We start from the raw sequence: 19,603 nt of genomic DNA on the forward strand, positions 1-19,603 counted from the left end.
ATATTAGCAAAATTAAAAAAAAAATAATCATTTTATTTCTATTTTTATTTTAAAAAAAAAAATTATAAAAGCCAGGGATGGCTTCATTCTCACCTGGTCTCTTTCTTCTTCTTCTTCTTCTTCTTCTTCTTCTTCTTCTTCCTTTCATCGTCTGGTGCGAAGGCTCTCCCGAGAGGAAAGCACTACGATCGATGGACGATCTCGGGATCGAGGCGAAGGAGGCGGCGGTGCGGGAGGTGGCGAAGCTGCTTCCCCTCCCGGAACTTCTCTCTTCCATCTCTCAGATCAAATCGGATTACCTCTCTCGCCAGCAGGTCCCGCCCTATCCCTTCTCTCTCTTGTGTGTGTGTGTGTGTGTTTTTTTATATTATTATTATTATGGTTTGGTTTGCTTTGAATTCGATGGATGGTTGGTGAATTTGTGATCCTGATCTCTTGGAACTGATGGCGAATCATTGTATGTAGCTTGTGAGATGTTTCTATATTGGAATAAGAGATTAGAATTTACATCAGTTGTTGTGATTTCTTGGATAGTTTCTGAATTTTTTATTGAAAATCATGAAGTGATTTCTTGTATGGTTTCCAAGACGAATTCTTGCATATCTTGAAATGATTTGGGTATGGTTTTGGAATTGTTTTCTTGAAAATGTTGAACTGATTTCTTGTATTGTTTCTGAATTTCCTCCTCTTGAAAATGCGACTTCTTGTAGTTGTGTTTTAACCATTTCTTTGAACATTTTGAAGTTATTTCTTGTGTATTTTATGAGTTGTGTGCTTGAAATCCTTGAAGTGATTTCTTGTGTAGTTCATGAATTGTGTCATTAGAAATATTGAATGGTTTAGTGAAATATTAGGGACTCACTTGACTTTTATCTATTAAGATTTGGTTTGATATTAGTATGCACCTGAAAATTAAAACATTCCCATGCTATTGTGTATGTAGATTGTTGTTTATAAAGCTAGAGATGGTTGAAGTAGTCCTTAGTGAATGATTCACTGTGTTTAGTGAAAACTCTTGTTTCCTTATGGCTGTTCTTCAACTTTAAAGTCTATAGTAACTGCATTAGATGCTTATAAAGAGAGATTTGAACTGGAACTATTTGTGAATGTTATGATAGGGATCTTGAGAGCTGCCTCTTAGAATCCTGGCTTGTAATGCTTTTTGTGAATGATTCTTGTAATCTGTGTTATACCATCTTTTATCTTAGTACAAGCATGCTGATTAAATATAAAAGCTCTGTTAGGGTTGCTGAGCCATTAATTTTCTCTAGTTAAGATTGGGATGGGAGAAATTGCATATATATTTTTTTTAATGCATTTAGCGTCACTAAAGTGTGTTTCAAGACAATGAAGCTATATTTTTTAACTATTGGAATGAAGGACCCTGATCTGAGTTGTCTATTTTATTTTATTTTTAAGCTAATTTCTCATGTTGCATTTTGCTTGTAAGTCCAAAATGCTCATCATTTGTCCTTTTATTACTCAATTTTATGACAACCTCTTGAATACAGGCACTGAGATAAAAAGATTCAAAGCTTACAAAAGAAAAGCTGCCTTAACAACAGGTCCAATTGCACTGCATATGAAACTAATTTTGCTTTGCACCTTGAAGGATCTTACTTATAACATGTGACATTTTTGGTGACGAGGTCCATTTATCTGATGAATTGAAATAAAATTCACTTAAGAATGTATGATGCTGTTGTGTGTGTGTTGATGGTTGACCTTTACTTCTGTCAACTCTACCTGTTTATCACTTTCTGTTGTTGTTTCTCATGCTTTGCGCACAACATTGTATGAGTTCAAGGGAGCTTTCTTTTGTTAAAACCACCTTATATTCTAGTATGATAAAATTTTTTCATGTACTAAGTATATGACTTTTATCTCTAGGCCAACGATGCGCAACTTAGCACGATAGTAGCAGAACAGGTAAGCTTATGTCCTTTTTATTGGTTTATGTTGAAAATGTAGTTTGTTGTGTATTATGCTTATGGAAAAGAGTCCATCTCAAACAGACAAAGTTGACAAACTAAAAATTCCTGAAGTTGGAAGTTTTTTCTTTTTAAGCATTTCCTATTTTAAACTTATCTTCCCTTTTCGTCTAGAAACATTCATTTTCTCATGAAGTTCTGCAAAATTATTTCTACTTGTATGAACTTCAACTCAGAATTGCTATGGTAGGTCTAGTCATTCATTTGTTGTGCTTATAGTTTTGTGGCAAGTCACTTTCATAGGTGCTGTTGAATAAACACCAATTTTACAAAGTGAAAATCTGGTCAACAGCCATAGCAAAGAGGTTGTTCTTGACAAGATTATTGCTTTTTTTACAGGTTGAACAGGCGCGTGCTGGCATTGATGCACTTGCTTTAGCTCAAAATACAATTAACCAGCTACGTGACAACTTCTTATCAATCGAAAAGTATGACTAAATGCAAATTGTTACTTTGTTGATGATAAATTCCATGTTTTGCTTGAGTTTTAATCATGTTATTCTCAATTTCATTCTTATGCCTCTTTGAAGTGAGATCATTTGTAACTCTTTACAGTTTATATCCCAATGGTATGCTATATCAGGTTATGCCAAGAATGCCAAACTTTGATCGAAAACCATGACCAGATTAAGGTTCTTAGCAATGCGAGGAATAACTTGAACACAACTCTAAAGGTTTGTCTTGGTTGGTAAACACCTTAAGCTATTTCTTGGTACAGTCTAGAATAAAAACTTTCATACATTGTTGTTGGAGATTCTTCACTTTTCCTTTCTTACTTTCCAATCAAGGAAGCTATTAGGAAATGGTCTTTTATAATACCTGTTCTTGCTTATTCCTTTTGTCCTGGTATCAAAAATTTTAATTAAGTGTTTTGTTGGCAATTCTCCATTTGTCTTTCCAAGAGGTTATCACTAGTTGCTCATTTTTGTCTAGGATGTTGGAGGAATGATGTCCATTTCTGTTGAAGCAGCTGCTGCACGTGATTCTCTTAGCAATGACAAGGAACTGATCCACTCATATGAGGTGTATATTTACTGCTTATGTGCATAATGTACCTAGCAATATACTCTGGCAGTCATTCTTTCAAATTCTAGTTGATTCACTGCTGTTGCTATTAGTGATATGCTCCTTATTGTATTTTCTTGCCTCGTGATGCCTGCTTTTGTTGATAGAGATTAACAGCACTTGATGGTAAAAGGCGATTTGCCCTGGCAGCTGCAGCATCTCACAAGGAAGAGGTTGGCAGACTGAGGTTTGCCTCTTGTTCATTCCTATACATTTGAAACAATTTTCTTGTTTGTGGATCAAACTACTTACTAGATGGAACTTGATGATATTTCTCTTCCAGTTTCAAATTTCTTTTTAAAATTATCTATTAATTTTTAATTTTTAATTTTTTATTTTCAAAGCTCTTCTGAACTTTCTTGAGTCCTTACTGAACTTGGATATGTTCTTTGCTTCTAGATAGACTTTGAAGATGCTTTGTTAGAATTTTTTACTTTTCAGCAAGAGGAGAGCTGCAAAGCTTCTTTACTTTGATGCTTAGTAATTGCTTCACATAAACATTCTTTTTATTGTTGTAAGGGAATACTTTGAAGATGTTGATCAGACTTGGGAGACCTTTGAGAAGACACTATGGGGTCATGTGGCAAACTTTTTCAAGCTAGCTAAAGAAAGGTTAGACTCTTCTGACTGTTTCTGATATGCTCTTCATCATGTCTTTGAAAACTCAGAATCAAGGGAGCGATTGGGTGCCTTTTTACATTTGAGGCGCGTGGTTTCTTTGCATCAATGCTCTTGATAGAATAAAGATGCATTTTGATTAAATTCCTTGTTCTAGTATATGATGAATATCATGGAAATTGATCTGCCATGTGTCAAGTTGTGGAAAATATCATTCATACTTAACAACAAATAATCATGATGCAGAATATATTCATTAGAAATCTTTGTAGATCAATTAAAATATTGCCTATTGAGACAAGCTCTAGCTTGATAGTTATGCTGATTTAATAATTTGATAAATAATCTCTATAATGTGTGGTCACAAAAATATGCAATTACACAGAGCTCCTTCAAGCTTTTGAAATGATTACATTGTATTGGTTTTTATTATTTTTTTGAAACGTCAATGCTCCGCATTCCAATTTAATTGCTTAATATGAGCATTATACGCTTTTCACATTGTGTTCTGTAACTTGATTTTCACAAATTTTGCAGCCCACAAACGTTGGTGAGAGCTCTAAGGTATGTGCCACTGTTTATTTAATTGCTTATTCTTGTGCATTGCTGTTAATGTCTATGATTGCATTATTTGTTGGACTTTCAAAATTCTCTTTTTCTCAATGTATGTTGACTTGGACTTTCAACCGTAAGTGAAGAAATTCAGTTCCTAGTAAATTATGACTTTGCTCAACTAGACCTAAGATAGCATTGAAGGGTTAGGTTGTGCTTGGAAACTATGGTTGATAACTTGAAATGGTATTAGAGGGTATTATATAGTCATGATAGTTGGGTTCCTTGTCTAAAGAATTTTGTGCATTTTGGGCATAGGAGGTTATTTGAAGAATGTGCCTTGTGCCTTGAATTTTACACCCAGTCTAACATGTGACCTGACTTGAACGACATATGCGGAAAATGAGTTAATAAAAATTGGAAGCCAGTGTTGAGTGTAAGTAAGGGCTTGGATATTTAATTGTACATGGAGTTGAAGCATAGAACATGAAAAAATGCATTGGATTTAACAGAATTTTATCTATAATTTTCCTTGCTGGCATGTATGCAATTTCATGTTATAGGGTCATACATTCAAGCACCCCGATATTATATTGTTAGGCAGGGTCTGGAGTAATTGCTTAGTTAGGAATGTAGGTGCAGCAGTCAAAGGTAGGAGTGAACAAGGAAATGAAAGTGGATAATTTTGGACATCCAGAGCCAAGGAGGGTAGCTACTGCAGGGTGGGAATTAAAGGGGTGTGTTGAATGATCTGTGTTTAAGGAGTTTTACAGTTGGTGGCTGCATTATGGTATACTGATGTGTGATTGTGGATTTGTGAGTTCAAGACCTAACCTGTCCTTTGCCAAATAGGCACAAATAAAAAATTAGTCATTACCACCTGGCAATATGAAAGTGATAGCTACAGTGAGAAAAAATGTCTGTTGTATGATCTGTAGGAAAGCTATGAGGAAAATGATGTCTGCTGTCTTATAATCTGGTAATCACGTTGAAAATTACAAATTCTTGCCTTTTATTCAGTAAAGGAACATTCTAAAATTGACGCAACTTGTGATCACAAATCTTCCAATTTTCCTTTTTGGCTTTTGCTTTAATTTTGCCTTTAATAAACACTTTGAAACAGGTTCAGCTATTGAATTGTATTGTGGGCAATCTTCTCACTAAACATGATATTCTGTTGAACTTAGAAGGATGTGGTGAACTTCTTTCTTTCTGTATGTAAAAGAGCTTTATAAAACAAGAGAATAGATGTTTTACTTTTAAAGCACACAAATTATATACTATTTGAAGGAGCCTTAATATCTTTTAGTTTGCTGTTGCTTTAATCATAGAGGTCTGCTTGATGTGGTAAGAGAGATGAGAATTTGAAAAATCTGTGTTAAAAATAGAGCAAATGATTTTCTTATTTCCTTATTTATCAGATTTCACACTGAAAAGCTGTTCAAATTATTAATTTTGTATTTTCCCTGTTTGTATATTTCAATGGGCTTGCAAATAGTTCAAAAGAAATTTAATATTTCCAAATAATACAAAAAAACATGCTTGGGTAAGTTTTTTTTTTTTTGGATGTTCTTCAGTTGCTCTTCTAAATTTGGAATTTTTGGCCTAGGGTAATTGAAATGCAAGAAATTCTAGACCAGCAACTGGCTGAGGAGGCAGCTGAGGCTGAGGGAGGGGGCACTATGGCGTCAATTACAAACCCTCGTAGATCTGCAAAGTAATGCCTTTAAACTTCCCTTTACGTCTTTTGAGTGCATGCTACACATGAAATTAAATTTTTGATCCATGAGACTAACATTAGCTAGCTGTTATTATGTGAATAATCAAGCCTGTTGATGTTGATAATCTATCCACATTATTGTCATTTGTGTGCTATATTCTATTGAAGCATGAAATTCTGTCTCTTTTTCAGAAATTCTAATTCTGATTTAAATATAATAGTTTCTTTTGGGGGTGTCAATATTAAGCTTATATTTAACCCGCACACACACCAAATAGATCACGTTGAAACTGTTCTTGTTCCACTGATAATTGACCGCAAGCCTCTTTCTTTTTTGTGGAGTATCATGATGATTTGTATGCCTGATTCTCAATTGCCATGTGCTAAACTTTATAACTTTTTGTGGTACCCTAGTTGACAGCATTTGCCTATCTCTATCTTCTGAATTTTCTATTGGGTAGTTTGTACAGAATAGTTTCTAAGCCTTCTTTTCTTTTTGCATGTCTGATATATTAATCTTTATTTCATGAATTATCATTTTGTAATTGTATGATTTGTTTTTTGGTTTGATGGGGAGAATAAAGAGGTACAACTTTTGGCTGATAATTTAATGTGGATAGGCTTTGGTTGAGACTCAATTAGTATTAATATAAGACTAAAAAATGACATATATAGATGAATTTGTTAGAATAAGGCTATATAGAATATAGTGAGAATGAAGAGATGAAGAGATGAAGAGAGGAAGAATCATCTTCATGTTGTGATGTATACAAGTATATATAGACACAAGAAGTAAAAGGCTAAAATGGGCTATATAATAATGGGCTCTTTAACAGAATTCTGTTCTATGACAGGGTAAATCTTTGATTTTATATTTCTCTATTCTAAAGGATAGCACAAGTGTATTTTATTTACTTGATGATGTAGGAGAGAAAATAAAAGTTTGCTTTGGTACAAAGTCCGGGCTTCACCTGACATCGAAATTGTAAAATACCAGCAAGTTACTAATTACATTATTCTTTTTAACTTCTATAAAGTGCACGGCTACTTCTGGAAGCAATTTGGAATATTGATTATTTAATAGGAGCTAAGCTAATAACATCTTTCTCCTCCATCAGTTATACTTCTTGATATCTTTATCTGGTTTTCCTGGTCTTGCTTCTTCATTCCAGCTACTATTTCTTACATTATATTTGGCTGGATGTGTCCTCTTATAAAGCAGAAAAGCTACAGGTGCAGTAGCCTCCCCACGGAACGTGACTCCAGAGAAGTCAAAAGGCCAGGGAAAATGTTATAAGGATAAATGTTATGAGCAGATAAGAATAACTGTTGAGGGACGGTTCAATAAGTTGCTGACAGAGGTAAGTACTGTTGCAATATGCAGTTTAAGCACATTAAGCACAAATACTCATTGTTGGTATATCTTATTATCCAAGAAGATTCTAACTGAGTTCTGTTAGTACAGCTTGTTTTTGAGGATTTAAAAGCTGCTTTGGAAGAAGCTCGGACGGTATAAAATATATCAATGCTCTTGCCCTTTTTTCTTTTTTTTCTTTTTTAAAGTCAGATTTCATCAATAGAATTGGATGACATAAAACTTATAAGTTATGAACAGTTATCTTCATAATTGTTTAATGAAGCAGGTATATGATGTGTGATTAAATGCCAATATTGTTCTTGTTTATAAAACTCTGTTTCTGTTTGGCTGATATAAACCCTGACATTTTCTTGTTTGTAAAAATTGAATTATATATTAAAGAACTTCATTTTATCATCGAAGATGCTAAAGTTAGACTAACATATAGGAAACCATGTAAATGATAAGGAACTAAAAAGCAAGGCACACATCTACATAGGATAAGCTTGTAAGTGCTAACTACTGCTAAGGGCATATAAGGCAAAATGTAATTCTAGATACTTGTGCTCGCATGTTGTTTCATCTTCAAGTTTTTCTTGACAGACTATCATTCACTGTGTGAGTTTTAGTTTATTATAGGAAGACATGCATTACCTTGGGAGGCCATTGGACTAAATGAAATTATTTACAGAAGTTTATATTTGGACTTTGGGATCCTGTGTAGCTTGGTTTGGTTGGCTTTGATAATTTTTATGGTTTTATAACCCTGCTGAGGCTGCCTTATGAATTTCTTTCAGCAATCTACTCATCAAAGCTGACCTAAACCGCAAGTTATATGTCTGTGAATATCTGTCCTTTGCTTTGTTATTGTAGTTGGCCAATAAGAAGATTATGGCTCTTTTTCATTATTTATTTTGGACTGCTAGTTAATAATTATAAAATCACAGGAAAAATTAATTTACCCTTTGGTTAAACTCTAGGCATCAATCATCTAACAGAATCTGCAATTATGTTGTATTAATGCTGGAGAACTCTTTTCTTACTGTGTGCTCTGTTGCTTGAACTTGGAAATTTTGCTCTGACAAACTAGCTTTTTCAGTTTTTCTTGTCGGACATAGAACACTGATTGCTTATTAACACATTACTTGTCTCTTCTATAGATTGGCAATGAACTCCCAGATGTTTATGACTATGTGGCTCCTTGTTTTCCTCCCAGGTTCGTCATTAATTGAAATTTTCTTTCTGTGCAAAGTTCCTTATCCTTGGTTTCCGAAATCTTAGTTGCTACAGACTCGTCTTAATTTTGGCATGATATTCTAGACGAATTGTGCTTGGTCTCAATTTTCTGCAGTTATTGAACTACCCCACGTTTTAATTTTTTACTGAATTGTTCTCCTGACCTCTGGTATAGGCAGCATGTGTTTACCTTTGTTTAGTTGGCCTTATCATACTAATATCGTAATCTCGTTAGTTTGATTCATGATCTCATTAGTTAGTTTATTGGCTTTGTCCTATGTATATCAGTATATGTTTTGTGAGACTACAGGATTTGTGGAGTAAGAAATCAGTCGTCTGTCTTCCTACAAGTCTTTCCTGCACTTACAACTTTTCAGATTTCCGCTTGATTAAAATTAAATCACAGTATGTTTTTCTTGCATCATTTGGTTTTCACATTTTACAACCATCATCCACATATTGTATATGCTGGCCCATGATTTGCAGAGTGCCTCTGATGGTGTTTGGTTGGGTTTTAAAAAAACAAAAAGTAAATTTTTCGAGTTTTGTTATTTGGAGTTTGAATTTCTTTTGGCAGGAACACTTTTATCTAAAATTGACCAAATTTTGATGGAATTAATTCTAATTCATATAAATGTTTTAGGATGAAAATTATGCTCTTCTAATTAATGAAAAATGTGTAAAATTAATGATTTTAATATTAACTTATAAATAAATTTAATTAATTTATTAAAATTTATAAAAATAAATGGTGGGATTATCCCAAAACACATATTGGGTGCTTGGTTGGGGTTCCAATCTGGTCTGCATGGCCTGAATCATAGTGATCCAGTAATTGTTTTTCTTTTGTCTGCAGATATGAAATTTTCCAGCTTATGGTTAATCTCTATACTGAGAGGTTTATCCAAATGCTTCGACTTCTAAGTGACAGGGCAAATACATTGACAAATATTGAAATTTTAAAGGTATCAAATCTTATTAGAAGTATCAGAGAAAACCTTGCCATTTCTTTTGTTAATATTTGAGAATATTTCATGATCCAAGCTCATTTATGATGTATTATTGTTGTTAATTTCATTTTGGCATTTTTATGAAGTAGAATATTTGGTTTATATTTCAATTGATTAGGGTAGTTGACTGGTTGTGGCATCTTGAAGGTAACAGGCTGGGTTGTCGAATACCAAGATAATCTCATTGCTCTTGGAGTTGATGACTCCTTAGCACAAGTTTGTTCAGAAAGTGGTGCGATGGATCCTTTGATGAATGCATATGTTGAGCGAATGCAAGCAACGACAAGGGTGAAGATAGCATTTATTTGTGATAAATTTGATTAGTTGAATAATGTGATGTGCCTAGGAGTTCAACATTCATGTTCTTCCCTTTTATGTGTATTGTAGAAATGGTACACAAATATTCTTGAGGCTGATAAGGTTCAACCACCAAAGAAGACAGAAGAAGGAAAGTTATATACACCAGCGGCTGTGGATTTATTCAGAATTTTAGGGGAGCAAGTGCAAATTGTCAGGGAAAATAGCACGGATGTCATGCTTTATCGAATTGCTCTTTCCGTCATCCAGGCAAGAAAATATTTATGCTGCAATGCTTATTATATTTATTACATTTCCACATTGCTTTGATGATGTTGCTTCAGATTGATCTTTATTTAAGTTATCCAACTTTTGCTCAGGGTACAGCTATACATGTATAGTATTTGCTGTTTTCCTTGGTATCACCTAGCTCTGCAATCGTCATGATTATTTTTTGTTTCTTTAGTTTCTGTTAGCTGATAAGAAGGTGAACCAACATCATCGATATTCTTTTCTTATTTTTGTTTATTTGTGATGGCTGTCCATGTTGATCTTCCTTGAAACCGCAGTTGCTATAGGAATTTTGCCAAGAAGATTTGCATGGCTGTAATATATATGTGTGACTTAAGAAGAGCTTTATGGTAAAGGTTTTTGTTGATTATCAAAGAATTTCCTTGGTTTTGTTGGATAAATCTTTCTGGATAAAGGGATCTCTGGCTGCAAAGGAGAAAAAGAATTATTACACGGAAGATTAATTTTCAGGGATGTTGTTAATGAGCAGATATAAGAACTTTGTTGTGTGAACAAGTTCTTATGCTTGGTTTACACTGATATGATTTTGATGGCAGCCTGATGATCTTGAGAAAAAGAAAGAGAGAAAGAAAAAATTAGTCAAATAAATGTTAGATCACTAATATCTTACTGGTTTTGCACTGCATTGAGGACAAGAAATAAATATTTGGCCCCCTGTTTTGTGCTTATATTAATGAATGTAGGTTTCTTTTTAACTCACATTTATCCTCAAGACCATTCTGTTTCTTCTGGTCTAGGTAATGCATGATTTTCAGGCAGCTGAAAAGCAGCGGCTTGAGGAACCAGCTTCTGAAATTGGTCTGGAACCTTTATGTGCAATGGTTTGTCGTTCCCATAATCCCATGGCCAATAGTGTATTCTATGCAAATTCTTTTTTTTTTTTCTGAATTCCTGTCTTTATATATATATATATATATATATCTTATTTCAGATCAACAACAACTTGCGATGTTATGAACTTTCTACAGAGCTCAGTAACAGCACAATGGAAGCTCTTCCAGAAAATTATGCGGAGCAGGTATGATGCAAATTGTCATAATACTTGTCCTAGGATTTTCTGCATCTATTTGTGCCAATTCAATTTTTGAGATGCAATCGATACCATATTCTTCTGTCATGAAATTATAATAGGGAAGCTTACAAATATTTAATATGCACATGATAATTTGGCAACAAATGAAACAGAGACCGTACCATAAAGCAGAAAAATGATTCATTTTTTTATTGTATTTTGCAGGTTAATTTCGAGGATACTTGCAAAGGTTTCCTTGAGGTTGCAAAAGTCAGTGAGCTCTTGATATCCTTTTTTAAAGCAAAATGAGTGCACCAGTGGCACTCTTTTATTTTTTAAAATTATATGACATTTTCTAAGGAATTAATGTTGCTAAATGCAGGAGGGTGTTCATCAGACTGTCAGTGTAATATTTGAAGACCCTGGTGTTCAGGAGTTACTTGCAAAACTCTACCAAAAAGGTAATCTGTAAAAATGGAACAAATTGTGCATGGGCATATTGTCTTTAGCAGCACAGCGAAGCCACTTTATGTTTCTATCTCCAACTATGAAGTGCCAATATGTCAAATGCACTTGACTCTAGTTGGCCTTTGCCAATGGTTTTGGATCTGGATACCACACTACTACCATGAAGGGCTGCTTAGTGCGCAAGGCTGTCTGAAGACGTTCAAATCTGCTTTCCTTACCCTTTGCCGTTTTCTCACCTCAGACCTTGATGCCTAATTGTCAACAATTAACCTCCCAAAATATATAAAGATAATTATGAGTTCAAACAGGATATGGTTTAAATGTGTTTCTTTAGGTTGACTTTGAATAGGATTTGGTTATTTTGGATATTGGTAGAATTCGGTTTGTGTGGTTTGTATGAGAGAAAGTGAGAGTCCACCCATTGGGTGCGGAAGCCTAGTAATAATTGAGCCCTTTATTCTTTTAGTATGTTATAATTTTTGGCATTTACTCTCTCCAAATTCACACCTTATTTCCAACATTAACTGTAGCACCATTTCCTTTGCATTTGACAATTTTATTTCTGTGCAACTTGAAACCCATTTTTCTGATAAGCAATATATACACACAGTCGTTGCCCTCCAGTATAATATTTTCCATGTTTGTACAAAAAACAATATATGTGTGAATCTCATGTACTTTGATAATATATCTTATTTTTTTATCTTCATATTGCCAGTAAATGACATGTATTATATTATTAATTTTAAATATGCTTCTGCATCAATTTTGGATGAATTTCAGATTGGCTTGATGGGTTAGTAACAGAGTATCTTGTTGCAACGTTTGGTGATTATTTCACTGATGTAAAAATGTAAGTCCTATTATTAGAGTAAGGCAAGTGTTTTATTAAGATGTGATTCTTGTAATGTTTGTTTATTATTTGACTTCGATAATTGTACATTATGATAGAGCTGATCTTGGAGAACAAATTCCGCATAGCTAGGGTTCTTTATGTCCTTTCTATTTATTATTGACCTTGGGTAGATAATACTGATCTCATTGCATGCAAAACCAATTCCTCTTTCGAACCTTCCTAAACAGTTCAAATCTGCAAAGCCTGAGGCACCTATTAACCATCCTAATTTTGATGTGGTTAATCTGGTTTAGCTCCTTCCCTAAGTACATGCTGCACTGTTCAATGACAAACTTTGCATGGTTTTTGTTGGTTGATGCTTTACTATCTTCAGCTATATCTATTGATTTATGTATTAATATTCTATATGGGCTAGTATGAACTGGAAACGATAAGCTTGTGCATCTTATATTTATACTATTTATGACTAATCCAGTGAAAAACCTTTTAAATCACCCAACACTCACTATCACATTTGTCATTTGGGATGTTCTATTATTAGTAATTGCCTTTGCAATGTTTGATGGAACTGTGTGTTTAAGTGAGATATCTGCAGATATCCAATATAAGGTAGTTTTGTGTGGGCATTAATTAACTCCTGTTCATAGAATCCAAGAATAACAAAACAAATGGATATTGTGGACATTTTCATTCTATGGATGAAATGCATAATACTGCATTTCTTGATGGATTTCTTTAAATGCTAGTAAATTCATCTATGCATCTTATGGTATATTCCAATTCTGTTTTTCTGGCATGCCTGTGCTTAAGATGAGGACCATGATTTCTTTAGGTATATAGAAGAAAGATCATTTAGGAGATTTGTTGAAGCCTGCTTGGAGGAAACAGTTGTGGTTTATATAGATCATCTACTCACACAGGTAGATGCTAGTTTGACTAACATAAATTTAAGTTTGTTTGCACATGTTAATGTTATCCTTGACGAGGCTTTAATGGACTTGTCCATAGAGGAATTACATGAAAGAAGAAACGATTGAGCGGATGAGGCTAGATGAAGAAGTACTCTTGGAATTTTTCAGGGACTATATTACTGTTACTGTAAGTGCTTTTATTTCATAATTTTCAGTTTTATTCTGATCTATTTCATCTTACAGCCTATATAGTTAATTTTTATAGTTATGGGAAGTGTCTAAATTGTCTTTTGCTTGGATCTGGTCATGGATCACAGATGACTTAATGACCATACATGGCTAAATTTAACTATTTTTAATCCCTTTGAAAATTGGCTCCATTCTGGTTTATGTAGACTATGCAAGATGCCGATACTTTATTGAATAGACAATTCTTGATTGTTTATGTTGTATCTAAGCATGGTGGGCATAAACATCGGTATGGGTTGGTTGGTTGTGAGGATCCATATTCAGAAATGATTGCACATATTTAAAGATCTGAAATAGTATGTTGAGTGTAATTCCACTATAATATGAGTGTTTAAAAAAAAAATTTGTTACTTGAAATCTAAATGATACAATATATATGAGCTAGTTGACATGCACACATTATAATTTATAGCTTATTAGGTCCCTTGGCCATTAGAATGTTTTAGTTGTGGTGGTAAATAAATGATTAATGTATACTCTGAGGAAGTTAATTTAGTTTATCTGTTTGGACAAAATTGCATGAAGTTGACATTGCTGTTGGCATATTTTGAGTACTTGACTTGTGGATATATCCACAAAGTCGTATTGGTGGAATATTGCATCTTCCCATAGCTTTCAAATTCCCTTGGTGTTTAATTCTTGATTCAAACTCAATTCTACTAATATCTTGGTTTGAGCCAAATTCTACTATATTTTTGTGCTCGACCTTCTTGCATATGGGGTTGGTGAAATAAGTCCAAGCTAGCTGGTATCATGTGTTAAATTTGTGGTTTTATTCTTGCGTCAATCCAATGCATCTTAGATCTTCTATTGAATTGTACCTGATCAAACTCAAGAACGGAGCGTTGATTGATTAGCTAAAGAATTCTGGTGACTTATTAGTCTATCATTTCTCCAAATGTCATAAATTTGAACTTCTGCAAGTTCTAAAATGAAAATTCAAAGAATATGATCGAAGTGCTTCCATGGGCTGGTGACATCCTTGTATTTATCCTCCAACATCATCTATGAATATTTTCAAGTCTGATTTTGCTCTATAAGGATTACCCTAGATTTTTTATTAAATATTAATTTCTTTATATTGCTTCTACAAACCTTGTCACACGCTGGTTTATTTTCAAATGTTAAATTGCATTTGTTCTATGTATTTGTTTGGCTTTTATTTCTCATCCTCTGTAATTCTCCAAAATTTACTACAGAAAGTTGAAAGCAGAGTGAGAATTCTCACAGATCTTAGGGAGCTGGCTTCTGCTGAGAGCTTGGACACTTTTACTCTCATTTACACAAACATACTTGAACATCAACCAGATTGCCCGGTAAATCTTTCTGTTCTGAAAATTCTCCAAATTTTGGAGTGTACAAAGTGGCCTTTCTATGGTCACTATTGATTTGATCCTCTTGTGCAGCCTGAGGTTGTTGAGAAGCTTGTGGCCTTGCGAGAAGGCATACCTCGTAAGGATGCCAAAGAGGTAATTATCCTTTTATCTTTGTTATATTGAACTTAAATTTTCATTCTGGATAATTAAACCATTCAATTAAGGCATATGCAAATAATTTGGTAATAAGGAGATATCGGGAGAGCAAGAAAAACTTTTCATTTGGGATTAGGGAAAAAGTGGTAAACTCTCTCATGGATTTTTGCAAAGTGACATTTAGGAGGTGACCAGGTGAGCATCTATGATCTTGATTGTGAAGCCGAAGAGATGAGACTAGGATAATATTAAATTGAGGACCATACTGCATTGAAAATTTTCATTAAGGTGATTATAGATAGGCAGGAGATGGTTATGTTCATGTGTTGAAATACATTTGATATCTTGATATATCAGGAAAGCCTCTATTTGTATTGAAATGTGAGTGGTATTATAATAAATTAGGAGAGTCAATATTTGGCATTATTGTTAGTTGGAAATGAACTCTCTCTTTCCTATATTATTATTAGAAAAATTTTGTATTTAGTCTATTTACATATGATTTCAATATTGTATTGAGTGCCAAGAAGTATTGGAATCATTGGGTTTATTTTAATATATCATGATCTTCTTTTCTCTCATCATCTCCTCCACCTATGTCTTCATCCTCGAATGGACCATAATTATCTCATTCTCTCTTTTTTATTTTTTTTTCGTTATGATATCAGAGCAGGTTTGTTCTTGGTATGATTAAGAAATTATTTTGGCTGTTTTCCTCTATTTCTTGGTTGGAACAAAATTAAGACTCATTAATTTCGTTAATGTTCATCTACCAACATTCAACCTCTCTGGCATAACTTATTCTTATATTTGGCATCTTTCTATTAGGTTCTCCTTGCCCTTTTTAAAATAGTAAACATGTTGGTCTATAGGCTTTCCCCAGTCTTCCTAAATTAAGGAAATTGGTTGATTCTATTAATATTGATTTCAGTTTGTTGTTGTGTCAGTTTCTTTTTTAGTTTCTGTCAGTCATCATCGATATCTATTGGCTCTTTCAATTGTCATCCACTCCTGCCGCTATTCTTAACGATTTATCAAACTCATGGTTCATCTTCCATTTACCATGAGTTTAAGAGGAAGTGTTGAAATATATTTGATATGCTGATATTTTTGGAAAATCTCTGTTAGTATCAAAAGAGTGACTGGTATCTTGAGTTAACATTTGGTGTTGTATTGACTGAAAATAATCTTTACTTTTCTTAATATTATTGTTAGAAATGATGTTATATTTACTATATATATAAGTACAAATTAGTATTGTATTTAGTGTGGAGGAGTGTTATAAGTATTGTTATAATTGGGTTTATTTGACATATTGTTATTACTTTTTATTGTTTCCAATATCTTGTTTCTTGGATGGATCATGATTGTCTCACTCTCTCTATTTTATTTCTTCACATTATGCATCTAGAATAGATATTTACTGTAACCAAGGTTATGCATCTTTCTACTTAGACATATGCTTTGTTCCAGAAGCTTTAGTGTCCTGAAATTCATTTTGAATCTCATCTACTGTAACCAAGGATTTGCAACTTTCTACCGATAAAAACATATATTCTGTTTTAAGGAAACTCGATTGAAAGTTTTGTTGAATCTTTATCAGGTAATGCAAGAATGCAAAGAAATATACGAGAATTCTCTTGTAGATGGCAACCCGCAAAAGACCGGTTTTGTCTTTGGGAAGGTAAAGTGCCTTCAGGCACCAAAAGGTATATGGCGGAAACTTGCTCAGTGATCCCGGTTTTGTAAGTTCTATATCTGTTTGTAACTAGATGGTATTTAACTGGTATTGTATTCCTTAATTTACCCTAGAAAAAAAAAAGAGAATAGAAACCATATTCTTTGATTTTGTGGAAACTAAACTTAATGAGGGGCTCCTTGTTGCTATAATGTGTTGTTTGTGGTATTATCATTGTATTAATTTGTTTATTGTTATCATCTGTCTGCACTGTAAAAATTTTACTAGTGCTCATTTACAGTGATGGTTTTCATTTCTGTTGTTTACTGGTCTTGATCAATGTGATTTGTAGATTTTTAATATATAATAAAATATCATTCTAATAATTATTTTAAATTTTTTTTCAAAAATAATTTTTAGGATAAATTGGAGGTGATTGGTAGTTGTGGAAGACTCCAAACTAAACACATCCTCAGTAACAATAAAAATTATTGTATCAACTTCAAGTATTCATGTAGCAATTTCTTTTCATTGTTTGTTTTGGATTATTTCATGCAAGAATTACTCATTGAGATATTGAAATATATTAGTGAAGACTAATATATTCACTGCTCTTATTTTATAGTTTTTTTATTTTTTTTAATGAATAAATAGCATTATTCTTGTGCTTATTGTAAGTACATAATCGATGCAGTGTGTTGGAGGCTAATGAAAACAAAAAATAAAAGTTTTTAAAAATTCAAAAAAAATTGTCCAGTTTTAAGAATTTTTTTTTCAATACCACATTTTAAAAAAAAATCTAAAATTAACGTTAGATTTATAAGAATCATGAGATACAAAATATGAACTATAAATTGAATGTTTTAGTTGTGTTTGAAGTTGACATTTTGGAAGAATACATTCTAAATTTTTTTTTTTTTATTTTTTTATAAATCTTAGAGTTTATTTATATGTCTTGAAATTTTTATTTCTTCATATCTTGAAAAATGGGCGTAAATCTTGATTATATTCTTTATCATAACTTCCTCTGCAATTACATTTTGCTTCGCTATTTTAAATATAATTTATAAAATATTTATAATCAGACACATCTTTAAATCTCCACATACAAATTTGCGGTAATGTATAAATACTTAATTTCATTAATTTCGATTTTCATCGGAAAATTATTACTATAAACAATTAAAAATACGAGAAATTTTTTTAATAAGTCACTAAACTTTAGTTTCATTTTTCACCTTTCATCATCAAACTTCAATTTATATCAATTTGGTCATTCAACTTTTAATTTAATTTTCATGGGGTAAATCAAAGAATTTCTGCCCCAAATAAATGATGCTTGACTTAATAATGTGTTATAGGGAAAACTGACTCAGATTTTCAGACAATTATATAATTAATTGGGGGTTAAAATCTTTGATTTATTACCGATAAATCAAATTAAACTTGAGTGACTAAATTAATATAAAAATTCAGTTATTAAAATAAAAATAAGTGAAAGTTTAGTGAGCCCGCAAAAATTACCCAAAATTTTAATAGTCTTGTTATTATGATTTGCCCAAGTGAGTGTGGAACAGGTGTCTCTGTTATATATATATATATATAAAGATGTAAATAAGTAAAGAGCGGTCAGAGGGCAGCCCTTGAAAAGTGTCCTGTGCTGTGTGTGCTCAGACTCCGAGAGTGGGTGTTGCTCCAGTCTATTCCTATTAATTATCAAACATACATCTTCTAATAACTTACCAACCCTTTGCATTAATTTCCATTCATACCCTTCTTCAATGTCCATGAAAAGGGCATTTACATGAACACATCATCAAACTAGCTCATTCTAATAAATAATAATCCCTGCTTTAAATAGTAAAATTATTCACCCTTAAGGACATTTTGGTAATTTCATCTTGGTACACAGGGTCATTTAAGTCAGTAGACACCACTCCATTAAGCACCATGCAAGTAAACAAGTAGGGTACCTTGGAATTAATGGAGAGCAAGGATGAGAGAAGAAAACACTCACAAGATTCAAGATTCAAAGACAAAGTAGATAGGAAATAGAGAAAGTGAAATAAAGAAAGGTTAAAAAGAGATGGAGGAAGGAGTGAAGTTGGAGAAGAAGAAGAAGAGAGATGATGGTGATGATGATATTGATGGGGGATATGCTCATCCATGCTTATCTTTGTTTCACTGCAGCATCTTCAAAGCTTTTCTTGGATGTTTAGGTTTCTTACATCCTCATGATGAACCTCTTCTTCCCAACTCAATCTTCAAATGCAGCAACTCAAGATGAAAACTATGGTGTCATCACTACCACTGTACATACACTACTCTCTCCCTTATTAACAGTTCTTGAATAATTATATATATAAATATATGTATGATTTAATGTTTGAAATGGTGTGGTATTTTTGCAGGAAAATGTGACAGTGATCCAGGGGTTGGCAAGAAGGATGCCAAGAAGGCCAGCACCAGACCCAGGGAGAGGTGGCCAGATCAACTAGATTAATTACTTCAACAAAGATACTGAAGACTAGGAGTTGTTTATGTTTTTACTGTATCAGTTATTATGGTTTTGTTGAATGTTGGGAATTGATTTCCAATCTAAAAACAGTTTCTATAGTTGTGTAGATGATCTTCTTGTAAATTTTGTGTTGTTGCTTGTTGTAACTTTGTAATATTTCATGGAATGATTTGCCTCCTTCAGCTTATTTACTTTTTTTTTTTTTTTAATTTATTTTAGCTTTAATTACCTGATTGGTCCCTCTATTATAGTGAAAGTGTCCTTTCAGTCCCCATATTATT

The 19,603-nt window shown here is 33.0% G+C and overlaps 1 protein-coding gene across 3 annotated transcripts; it reads left to right on the forward strand.

Moving 5' to 3' along the window:
* Nucleotides 1–94: 94 nt before the first annotated feature.
* Nucleotides 95–17,130, forward strand: LOC120249598 (exocyst complex component SEC6). Of its 3 annotated transcripts, none has more exons than XM_039258162.1 (25): nt 95–314; nt 1,891–1,929; nt 2,331–2,419; nt 2,575–2,665; nt 2,925–3,014; nt 3,164–3,243; nt 3,576–3,668; nt 4,212–4,238; nt 5,836–5,943; nt 7,166–7,307; nt 7,412–7,456; nt 8,464–8,519; nt 9,396–9,504; nt 9,697–9,837; nt 9,937–10,116; nt 10,896–10,979; nt 11,090–11,176; nt 11,396–11,440; nt 11,553–11,631; nt 12,422–12,491; nt 13,327–13,414; nt 13,503–13,592; nt 14,854–14,970; nt 15,061–15,123; nt 16,730–17,130. In XM_039258162.1, exons 1-25 carry the CDS (start codon nt 192–194, stop codon nt 16,859–16,861), a joined length of 2,268 nt encoding a protein of 755 aa, XP_039114096.1. In that variant the 5' UTR covers nt 95–191; the 3' UTR covers nt 16,862–17,130. The 3 variants fall into 3 exon arrangements, with proteins under 3 accessions (XP_039114096.1, XP_039114097.1, XP_039114098.1); XM_039258163.1 differs by having other exon boundaries at nt 7,169–7,307; XM_039258164.1 differs by lacking the exons at nt 95–314; nt 1,891–1,929; nt 2,575–2,665 and having other exon boundaries at nt 2,351–2,419.
* The last annotated feature ends 2,473 nt before the right edge of the window (nt 17,131–19,603 follow it).

This window comes from Dioscorea cayenensis, chromosome 19 (assembly GCF_009730915.1).
Source record: "Dioscorea cayenensis subsp. rotundata cultivar TDr96_F1 chromosome 19, TDr96_F1_v2_PseudoChromosome.rev07_lg8_w22 25.fasta, whole genome shotgun sequence".
Lineage (NCBI taxonomy): Eukaryota > Viridiplantae > Streptophyta > Magnoliopsida > Dioscoreales > Dioscoreaceae > Dioscorea > Dioscorea cayenensis.